Raw genomic sequence first — 11,936 nt, forward strand, 5'->3', positions numbered from 1 at the left:
TCTGAGGACACACTGTATTCAGGACAGATTTGTACTTGGAGCTGTTTACATGTGATCAGATTACTCAGGTTGGATGTTAATACCAAGTCTGGGTGGAGAATTTTTCCTGGTTTGGGTTACTGTGAACTGTTGTCACACTTGCGTATAAAAGCCTGTCTTGTTCTTGTGTTGCTAACATGATAAAGAAAATAAGTAAGAAGAGTCAGAAACCTTTGATCCAGAAGCTTAAAAGTAAAATTCAGTCCTCTCCCTCCAACTTCTGTGTGACACATTTGATGCGGATATTTTCACGGAGGTTGCGAAGGCGCGCGCTGCGACTTGTGATTTCCTCCACGTAGGTTTTGGGGAACCAGCCCCGTTCCCCGTCTGACAGTCTGATGCCTTCCACCCAGCCTGGTGGGTGAAACACATGTTAGACATCAAACGGAGCATTACATCTTTTTTATCTATATCCTTATGTAAAGTTGAGACAGCATGAGATTCACAAAGATTCTTAGAGTCATGTTACGTTAATATTGAGGAGCAGACTGGAGCTAGAGTGCAGCTTCTTAAATTCTTACCATCACTTGTAATGGTCTTAGCATGAAGAATGTCGGCCTTTTCCAGTGTTAACTCGTCGTGCTCTTGGGCCTGATAGCTTCTGATACACTGAACCTGTGATATGACTAAGAGGAAACAAACAAAAAACAAATGAATGACAGAAATAAAGAGATAAACACAGAGTCATTGTGAACTTTGACCTCTCTACTGACCGGCATTCTCATTGGCCTGTTCAATGTCTTCAAGTGGATCCGATGGGAACATCGCTGTGATCCATCTCTGTTTCCCGCTCCTTGAACGCAACAGAATCAACAGGGACAGTTAGAGCGCCACCTGCTGAAGCTATAGCAAAGTGATTGTTGCGTTGTTACTCACTCAGTGTGTGATTTGAGCAGGATCTGGTGTTTGAGCTGCTGGCCTTCACACAGCTGCAGGTGGAAGATGAAGCCTGAGATGCCCTGGAGCTTCTGACTGAGATCCTTCACTTTCAGCTCTCCAATCTTGGCGTGAACAAACACCATGAACTTCCAGGTACTGCAAAAGAAAAATATTGTTGTGTTTTACATTTAAAACCATAGAGAAAAAGAAAGCTTCTACCTCAAATTTCAGAAAACAAAAAAATCATTCAAGTTCATGTCCCAAGCACTTGTTTGAGCTCTTCTTCCATAGACCATGATGTCAGTTTCTACTCACTCCTTCCTCCGGGACAGCAGCAGACAGTCATTGAACAGGTGGAGGTACACTGGCTTGGTGGGTAACTTCAGCTTTGATCCAGAAATACTCATCATCTGAGTGTCCACTTCCAGGAGTTCACCGTGTTTCACCAGCCAGCGTGACTGAGAGATCAGAGGAAAGATCTGCAAAGAGAGGAAATAAGTTACTGAGCAATAAACACACATTTTAGTGCAAAAAGGTAACATTTTAGAGGCATTGTGGTGAAAAATCATACATTTAAAACATATTTCTGGATCAACTTCAGGATATAATGCTTTGCAACAGATTTTTAAAGATGTGATTTTAGAATTGTGAGTATTTTATTGTCATTAGTATCCAGACTTTTAAAATGGCATGTACTGCACTAAATTTTACGATATACAGAATGCAGGATAAATGTTGACTATTTTTTCACATCTGGGGGCCCAATACTGTGTGACCACGACTGTGGAACATAACTCCACCTACATGTGGTATGTTTTTCCAGCTTATTTTTGTCAGACCTTGATTAGGACTAAGAGTTGATAAACATTGGTCTGTGTGTTTGTGCCTTAGTTTTGTTTCCTACAGTTTTCATGCAGTATTCACTTGTAGCAGGACTTGGGTTTTGGGGATTTTTTATGTTTTGGACCGACAGTTTTGAGCCTTAGGCAAGGACAGGCATTATGTGATGATAAGGTGACTCTGGGTTAAAATCACTGTGTCATCTGTGTGATCTCTTGGCGCTGGTGCCAATCCCAGCTGACATAGGACAAAAGGCAGGGTACACTCTGGACAGGTTGCCAGTCCATCACAGGGACACATGAAGACAAACAACTCACACTCACATCTACAGTCAATTTAGAGTGTCCAGTTTGTCTAATCCCCAAATCTGCACGTTTTTGCACTGTTGAAGGAAACCAAAGAAAACCCACACACACACACACACGGGTGATGAGGTCAATTTAGGTAAATCTAAGATTTTCTAATATGGAAGATTATGTTTTAATCAGTGTTTTAAATTGATTCTACTTCATCTCATTAAAGTATCATAAGGATTTTTCTGAAATACATTGGTCACCATTTCCTACCTACAGTGGCCCTAATGGTGACATAAAAAAGTAAAAAAAAAAATTAAAAAAACTTCCATCACCTTTCCCTCAAAATGAATTTTCTTATTGAGGTGAATTAGTTCCTCCATCCTCTTCATTGACTGCACACTGGAGTTACATTCTTTGATGATCTAAGAAGACACGCGTCAACACAGTCATTACTGTTGTGCCTCACCACTGATAATACTGGAGCTCATCCAACTGGCTATTAGCCATGATATAATCACCACCTTTTTGAGCTCATTGAAAGCTTTTGTGGCAGTGTCCTCATCCCGAGAGCCCGGTGTTGTCCTCTTTAAGATATTCTGCAACAAAATAAAGACGTTTTTGAAGGAACGCCAAGGAAAAAAACAAACTCTTTTCATGCACTGCTGAAAAACTTGCTGAGGCAAATTGCTTGGCCAGTCCCAATATTATCCCATTTACAGTTTCACATAATTAGGTTTCAAGTGTGAACATGAATTCTGCAGCGAACATTTAATCGTGTACCTCCACTAGCATTTTAAGCCGAGTGATCCTCTGAAATGGGAGGATTAGAAAAGAGGTCAGAGGAAGTCTTTGGCAGATGGGGTCCTCCTCCAAACGAGCCAGGATGCTGGGAAAACGAGGGTTGTCGTGCCTGAGATGACAAGGGGTGCATATTTAGAGGAGCACGTTAATGACTTCAAGAGAAACTGAGAGTGAATTCCAGAATGCTGTTTTCCCTGACAAAAAAAAAAAGAAAAAGAAATCTTCAGTAATTCAAAACGAACCTTCTGCAAGTTAAGTCATGCAGGTGTGATACAACACCTGAGTACCCTTAGAGGAAAGTATGGACATCCAGCATGAAACAATAGGTTTGTATGCTCTACAGTGACAGTATCCTCACATATACACCCAACTGTAGTTGAAGTGGTGTACCTAATAAGCACCACTTCATCTACAGCAGTTCTCTTGGAGAAAATGCCTTGTTGCCTAGAGGTCAGAGGAGAGTGAAATATAATAATAACCAAGGTATGCAGATGACCAACTGAACACACAATGTATTGAACCTTGAAGCATTCAGTTAAAGGACTAATATAATACCCTATTTCTCCAAGTTAACCTAGTTCCCTGGTGTCCTAATGAACATGTCTGTGATAGACTTTGGTCAAAACACCTCAAGGATGAAGCACCACAGCAGTTCAATCACCCTGCCAAAACAGCCCTGTTCAGAATGCTCTGTTTTGAGTGCCTGTCTCTTTAAATGCAAATGAGAAACAGGAAACTACGTTAGTGTCACTGAGGCTCCGACAGCTAACAGCAGTTAGCATTTGGAAAAGTGATCATTTGACGACTGCAGCCGGCACATTGCAGTCATATATAAAATGTATCCACTGGACACGTAAATCCTCTGAGGCTGGAAGTTTGTGTAGAACTCTGTGCAGCACACAAATAGAATTTTAGCATTTCTGCTCTTCTGGATTTTTAGGGCAGAGTGGAGCTCTGCGAGACAAAAATTCCAGGAATGTCTCACTGTGACGTAACAATGAGTGCGGAAGTCAACATCGCGTGTTTTATCTCCTGTACTTAGACTGAGGCGGACCACAAAAACATGAGTGAGTCGTCTTTTTTCACACTTTTCTACTCATAGGACCTCCAGAGTCCCAAATATAAGTATTAAAATGATTAAAAAGTTGATTTTGCATAATATGTCTCATTTAAACTAAGTGGGCTGTGGGTGTGACAAAAACACAGGGACAGCATCTTTGTTGTCACTCAGAGAGTACCGTAATGTCCATCTCAAAACATGGGACCCATCAACAGTGATGCATTACCTAGTTGTATCACTATATATCACTAATCATATCACTTTGCTTATCTTAACCATCTCATAATATAGTTCCTGAGCCACAATAAAACATTTTATGAATGAACACCATTGCAATTTTCTCAACTGACCAAAAAATGTATCTTCAAAATAATGTAATTTTACACTCAAAAAGAGGTTAGTGCATGTGTGAATATATTACACTTAAATGTTTGGTTTCCAAATCAGACTATGAGTTATTCCACCGATAATGGAGGCGTTTACTCACAGCAAACGCTGGTATGTCTGTTCTTGATAGGCCTGGTTGGTTACATAAGGTAAATAGACCCTCCGCAGAGCTGGGCAGTGATCCAGGACAATGTCACACACATCGAAACGCAGAATGTCTTCCTCCAGTCTGTGCTCCAGGTCCTGCAGAAACCTACAGCCCATGAGTAAGCAGAAAAATATAGTCAGAGCACGAGACTTGATTTGTGACATGTCGAAACAAAGGTCTGGAGGCATGAGCGATATCAGAGGCATTTTACTTCACCTCTCACTGACATCTTTGACTTCAGGCAACTTGGAGAAAAGCCACTGTTTGTCTTGAGCGCCGAGACACTCGGCGAGCTCTTGCGAGAGCATGAAGTGGTCCACCGCGATCGTCAGGCTGCGAATGTACGACGCCTCAGAAGTCACCAACTCAAACTTTGCCTATACATGGAGGGTGAAGATGATGTTAGTTTGGAATATGATGCATTAAAGGCCCATTATGTAGGTTCTCAAACTATGGTGCTTGTAGCACCAGTGGTACTTTACTCTGAACTCTCACATCTCCAAATGGAAGTGTTACCTTAAGACAGTGCACTCTCTTGTCAGTGTACATTTACCACCACAAAATTAACACATCCTTCTCTCTGTCTCTCACGCAGATACACACAGATGCACAAATGCGCACACACACACACACACTTACAGCGGAAACACCTGTACAGTCTGATGCATTAAAACATTAGTTTTAGTTTTTGAAAACAGCATCTGCAGATTTAGATACGGGCAACAACAGGTCAGCATCATGCCCACAGTGCCTGCTTCCCTGTTATCTGTTTCATTTTGTGGACATCATAACGATTTGGTGAAGTGAATTGAGAGAGAGAGCACAAATGTGACCACAGCAGGCTCCGCCCCTCAGCCCCTAACTTTATATTCCTATTTAAAAATACTGAGAACAAAAGCATCAGCTGAGAATCATGTGACTATGGGTTGTTCTACAGAAAAGAAGCAGATGGAATAAGGTCAGACAGTCAGTATATTCATAAAATGACAATAAGATGTCAAAGGTTAACAAAACATGTGACACTGTGACTAACCTCCTGTAACTTCCTCTCCTCATTGCTGAAATTATCTAGCTGACCACTGGTCCGTACGTCGGGTATGTCCTGCCACAGAGCAAAAGCAGAGCCTCGAGAGGAGCGAAAGGAACTGGACGGAGACAGATTGGATGGAGACGGGGTCCCGTCTGACCCCTCGTCCCTGAGACCTTCTTCCTCCGTGCCTGGCTCCTTCCCCTGTTGCCTCTGGATCTCTCTGTTGATGGCCACGTCACTGTATTCCTGGTACAGAATTGCTACAGGAGGAAACAAATTTAAAAAAATAAAATAAAATCACTGCAGGAAAATGTATGAATACACAGTTGACATACATAGATGCAATATACAGATGAAAGAAATCTGTGTGTTTTAGGGAAACTCACAACTCGGCAAAAACCTTGACAAGCGATTGGAATTAGCAACAGATGGAAGTGAGCTCAAGTCTTCTTCTATGGATTTCTTTCTCATTCTGTGAGGACAATTTGAAAACACTTTAACACACACTCTTCATTTTTACACCGCATGTGCTGACATACATGAAATCTGTAAATACCCAAGTTTTGTGCTCCATCTATGCAAAGGCATCCCATTGTCACTACTGGGTAGAGAAGGTGCAGGTCCTACAGGACTGTGGGGGGCGCTGTCAGTGGAGCCTCCTGAGCTGCGGTGCCTGGAGTTGGACTTATCTGAAGACAAATATAAATTAAGTTTATAGCGAGGTTAAGTGATAAAGCAAGATTTATGGGGTATAAAAGGGTCAGGATGTCATTTACTGAAATAGCATGAACCAACCAAACATAATACATGAAATAAATATGGATGCAGCTAATTCATTTAGTTCTCTCATGATGATTACATCAGCTTCAGACTTTTACCAGTCTGTTTTTATTTTATTTTGCATATTATCAAAATTCATCATGTTCTGTCATTACATTACTTCATCAACTGTTTGTTCTTTATTATATATATTAATATTTTGAATAACATCATGGTGTTGTCAATTTTAGTCACATTCAGTGGTGACAAAGTGGATTCAAGTGTATATATATTTATATATCAGTGTGTATATATATATTACACACACTGATATATAGATATTTATACATATATACACATATATGTATATTATAAATTTATATACATATACTGTATATATTATATACACATATATATACAGCCAGTTTATGTAGTTGGCCTGAATGTATGTATGAACGTGTCTGTATGAGTCAATAACTTGGTGTAAAATGTATGATTATTGTATGCTAAATGTTTTAAATGTGGAAGATTATAGCCATCAGACTCAAATTATGTAGTGTACATTGAAGACGACTTTCTGATCCCAGTCATATAATCCTTGTGTTACACTTACTGTATACTACAGTACAGATGGGTGACATAGCGTTTTCACTGATTTTTCTGGAGCGCTCAAACTACACATTCATGGACCTGAATATTAAAGTGAAGTGATAAGACAATTTTTCCTCACTGGACACTGCACTTTAAATGAAAAAATAGGACATGCAATACCCTTTGATAAGCAGATGTTGGATGTGTTACTCACAGTCGGGGTTTGGGCTGAGGCTGTGGGAGCTCTGTCTGTCTCTGGAGGCAACTCGAGCCGACAGAGACTTCCCCAGCTTCAATGTGAACGAGTTCTTCCTCTGTGATAACTGCAGTCTAGATATGAGCTCTGAGGCTGAGAAGCGTCGCCGCTCTTGGTCCACCTGACGGCTGCGTGTCAAAAAGCTCCCTCCTGTGGCACTGGACGTCTCCACACTCCCACAACCTTCCCTCCCCACTAATATGGAGTCCTCTAATATCCTCAGTGGTCCCGAAGGTAGAGTAAATATATCATCTTGACTGAGGTCTGGAAGATCTGCAGCACCATCTGTGGATGAGGGACTTGAAATGTCTAATCCACTGATGTCCTCCTCCAGGAAAGATGAAAAGGGTCCAGGGAAGATGTCGTCTGCATCCAGGACTGGGCTGCAGAGGGATTCATCGCTCGGGCTGTCCGGGGAATAAACCCGCATCTTTCTTCCTGGAAACAAGAAGTTGATTATGAGGAAGCATAAAAGAGATTTATATTCATATATTTGTTTTGATTTTTACAACTTGAATCATTTTAACACCCTGGCTTCATGCCATCACACATTGACCTTGTTTTATTCCGCTTTTCTTTTCTGGTTTTTGTTTGTTCTTGTTTCATAGATTGTTTTTTATTCTTAAACTTGTTTTAAACTTTTCTTCTGCTCTTTGCCTTGCTCTCTTGCATAGTAGATTTCCATATTGCAAACTTTCCTCTGACAATCAAGATGTATATTGAATGAATGTGTTCATGTGGTAACTGTAGAAAATGACCCTTTGTGGAAAAATAAAGTCTGTATCTAATGTATTATTGTTATATTTTGCACATAATGTAAAGACCTGCAAACTCACTGATTGACTTTTCCTTCAGTGAACCTTGTGACGTTCTCCTCTGAGGCTGGCAGGAGTTTGGGCTCTGACACCCAGGACCTTCAGGTGAGGATGGAGAACATGGTAACTGAGACTCCCACGAGTCTCTGTTTGAGTAGAGCGAGGACAAAGGGAATGACAGAGGGAGGCTAAGCGCTGTGGAGGGAGGACGACATACTGTTGTGCCAGTTTGTGGCTTTTCAGTCACTTCCTGTAACAAAGTCCCATCCTGGCAGTGGAGCTCAGCCCCAGGGGTATGAGAATTCAAGTTCAAGGTTGTTTCATGTTCATTGTCTGTCCTGTGGCAGCCGTTCTTCATGGCATTCAGTTCATTTATTGTGTGTCCAAAACCATTCAGTGGCAGAGAGTGCGTTAAACATTGTGCGTCAGAAATGACTGTTGGCCTCTGAGCGTTGAGGCCGTTCAGTTTTGGAGTCACCGATGGTTGTAGCTCAATAAAAGCCAAAGTTTCCTGCTGACAAACGGCGACATGGTGACACTGGTGGAGGAGCGGCCCGGCGTCCTGGGCCTCGCTCAGAGCCTGGGACTCTCCCGAGCCAGGGATCCACATGCTCGAACGCTCTCCGCGGCAGCGAAAAACATGAAGGTGGGGTTGGAAATCAAGAAAAGGTGAGAAGCCATAACCAGGGAGCATGGCTGAACGAACACATGGGAGCTGAAAAGGGAGAAAAGAAAAGGAAAATGAGATTAGAAAAATGGGTTTGTACAGGATAATGGATCCCAATTTTTTTATTTTTGGATTACATTAATAACGTTACATAGATACTTTATTTGTCTTCATGCAGAAATTGTTTTGTGGCAAAAACCACGGGGCATTTCCCGCATAATAGCATAACAAACAACTATATTGTAGATGCACTTAAATTTCAAATGCAATTTACATTGCACTGTGAGTCAGTTTAAAAAGCTGTGTGGAAGATCTAGAACAGAGACCCAGGATTCAGCAACAATATACTGTACATGTTTCTTGTCTTTTGTTATCAATGATCGATCCTGCAGTTAAAATAATAATATGACTAAACCATCCAAAGTAAACAGAGGACAAAATTGAGGGGAAAATGTAAAGAAACAAAATGGTGCCTCAGTCTGAACCAGTACAACAGCAAACCACAGATCCTGCAATCAGACACGGTCGACTGGACACAACTGACTGTTGACAACTCAGCTTCATCCCACTAGAGATTCCTTAGACTCAATTGAGTGTTACTCAGTATATTCACTTATAATGAACAGTAACAAGAGTTTAATAAACCACCACACACACGCACATGCACACACAGGTTTGGGACACTGCATTGACTTCTCTTCATTTGGACAGTCCAAACAAAGTGATGTCCCTCACCTTAAACGAACCACAATGTAAATTTAAAATCAGGTTTTGGAGAACTACTGGTCCTGATAAGAACAGCGTCTATACCAGAAAAGGTCTTAAAGAGATAGTATTCTCTCTCTCTCACACACAAACACACACACACACACACATTCTTAAGTCTAGAGTAGTGTGTCTCCTGAGCTGTGTCTTCCTGCTCTAATTAAAGACCTCTTCACTCACAGCATTCAGCCCCTGTACTTAACATCTGTCTGTGTGTCTGTCTGTCTCTCACAAATACATACATACACACACACACACACACACACACACACACACACACACACACACACACACACAAATGTGTGTGCGCACACATGCACACACACACACACACACCTCCAGACAGAAAACCACAACAGATGCACAGACGGAGGAAGAGCGAACATCCTCAGCGCTCTCAGCACCTTTCACCTGAGATTTATACTCCTCCTTCACTCTGGTTCACTTCCTGCCAGCTGACTCTAGTGAACGAGACAGAGAGTGAGCATCAGTAGTGTGTGTCACAAAGTTGTCCATCCTGACAGGCTGTTTAAACACATGCCCGTGAGCTCAGCCTCTTCTTACCCTCCCTGCTTCCTGAGCAGGTAATCCTCCACTTCTCTTTTAAACACCAGGTAAAATGACTGGTGCACACACACACACACACATGGGCACGTGTGCACACACACACACAGGTTGCACAGCTATTCTTCTTAGGACACTGCACTGACTTCCATTCATTTCCATTCAACCTTAACAAAGCCTTATCCCTAACCACAATTCAAATTTCAGCCCTAAACCTAAAAAATTAGGGTCTACCTCATTCAGATCAGGTTTTGGTCCCTATTTGGTCCCAGAAAATACATATATTTTATACATAAACGTAGCATAAAAAGTAAAGACATGTCTTTGGTTGATTATTTCTTTGTTGCCACAGCTTTTTCTTGGTATTAGATCTTATAACGTTGGAAAGACGGTTTATTTGGTGCCACATTTGTAAGGAAAATGCATTTGTGGGTTGAGCAGCAGAGTCGAGTATGTGGGTTGCGCCCATTGAAAAGCTTGCCAAATCTTCTCTGCCAATTCCAAACAGCTTATTCTGCTGTTAACTCTTGTGCAGGCATTTCCCTCACTGGAAAAACAAGGCTTGTCATCATTGGAGTCAATCTCAAGACTGACAACCAGTGGCAATCCCATATCTCCACAGAGTGGGACCAAACTTTATCCTCCAAGATGACAGCACTCTGCCTCCACAGAGCAGGGTGTATCAGAGACTCTGATGAAGTGGACAGGATGGAATGGCCTGCCTGCAGTCCTGATCTCTACCCCAATCTCAATTGTGGGATCAGCTGTTTATATCAAACAGACCAACATAACCACACTGGCTGACTTGTGACAAAAGCTGGTGACCACCATGAGAAGGAGGTGCCAGTTTCTTCATCCAAACCAATAAACGACACCAAACAAGAGTCAGCAGCAGAATAAACTGTTTGGCATTGGCAGTGAAGATTTGGCAAGCTTTTCATTGGGCGCAACCCACATACTCGACTCTGCTGCTCATCCGGAAACTGCATTTTCCTTAATGTACATTAACTCTGTGTGATAATGTTACTGCTTCATATGTGTCTAACACTATATACACGCATACAGTCACAGGCACATACACCTAACTTTTGCAAACCTCAACCTTTTATTATTACATTATTTTAGTCAGCAGGCTAATTATTTGAGAAAAATGGTTTGTAGTTTACAAAACACAATGTTAAGACTGAACTGTATTCCTGACATTGAAGAGCAGTTGATAATCACAGAAGGTCCATTTTGTAGCATTGAGGGGCTTTTGTTCTTTACCATGATCTTTATAAACAGAGAAGAAGCTACTTACATGCTCAAGTTTACTCTTTTGGGAAATCTGATTGATAAAATTGACATTCATGTAAAAAATAATGTCCAGAAAATTTATTAATTTACTTGTTTTTCAAGATGATGACAAAATTGTTGCACTAATTGGTGCATCTTCACACTTATCAAAACTAAACTTAAAAACTGTGTTTTTATCAGTCATTTTTAAGCTCACTTCACTCTGTCGCTATGTCACTGTAAACTGCTGCACACTCTCAAAACATAGAATTACTATTATAGTGTGCAGTCAAAGCCACGGAGAAGGACTCATTGTTAATCATTAAGATTTCATCTCTTTCATGTGCTCCGACTTCACAGGCCACTTTATTAGGAACACATGTTGCACTGCTTGTAAATGTAAATATCGACGTGATTTATCGCTATTCGTGTGGCATGTAGACATGATCAAGACTGAATGGGGAAGAAAGTCAGATTAAGTGACTTTGAACATGGCATAGTTGCTGGAACCAGACGGGCTGGTCTGAATATTTCAGAAACTGAGGATCTACTGTGATCTTTTACACATAACCATCTGTAGGCTTCACAGAGGATGGTACAACAGTTACTCAAATAAGGATTTGTAACAACCAAGTCATGTAGAAGACCATTTCTAAATGCACAACACATCTTTGAAGCAGCAGAAGCAGAAGACTCCTGGCCATTAATTAGGTGTCACGTGTGCCTAATAAAGTGGTCAGTCAGTAAAGTAAACAATACCGTTA

The 11,936-nt window shown here is 41.2% G+C and overlaps 1 protein-coding gene across 1 annotated transcript; it reads right to left on the minus strand.

Annotated features, from left to right (window-relative positions):
* Window positions 1–238: 238 nt before the first annotated feature.
* arhgef19 (Rho guanine nucleotide exchange factor (GEF) 19) lies at window positions 239–8,595 on the minus strand (the record flags this gene model as incomplete). Its single annotated transcript, XM_083895228.1, has 15 exons — window positions 239–393; window positions 561–665; window positions 753–832; window positions 916–1,074; window positions 1,234–1,397; window positions 2,387–2,476; window positions 2,576–2,650; window positions 2,835–2,964; window positions 4,403–4,555; window positions 4,667–4,827; window positions 5,484–5,740; window positions 5,867–5,952; window positions 6,037–6,169; window positions 7,045–7,524; window positions 7,923–8,595. 15 exons carry the CDS (start codon window positions 8,593–8,595, stop codon window positions 239–241), a joined length of 2,901 nt encoding a protein of 966 aa, XP_083751354.1.
* Between the last annotated feature and the right edge of the window lie 3,341 nt (window positions 8,596–11,936).

This window comes from Microchirus variegatus, assembly GCF_963457635.1.
Source record: "Microchirus variegatus genome assembly, chromosome: 9".
In the NCBI taxonomy this organism is placed as follows: Eukaryota; Metazoa; Chordata; class Actinopteri; order Pleuronectiformes; family Soleidae; genus Microchirus; species Microchirus variegatus.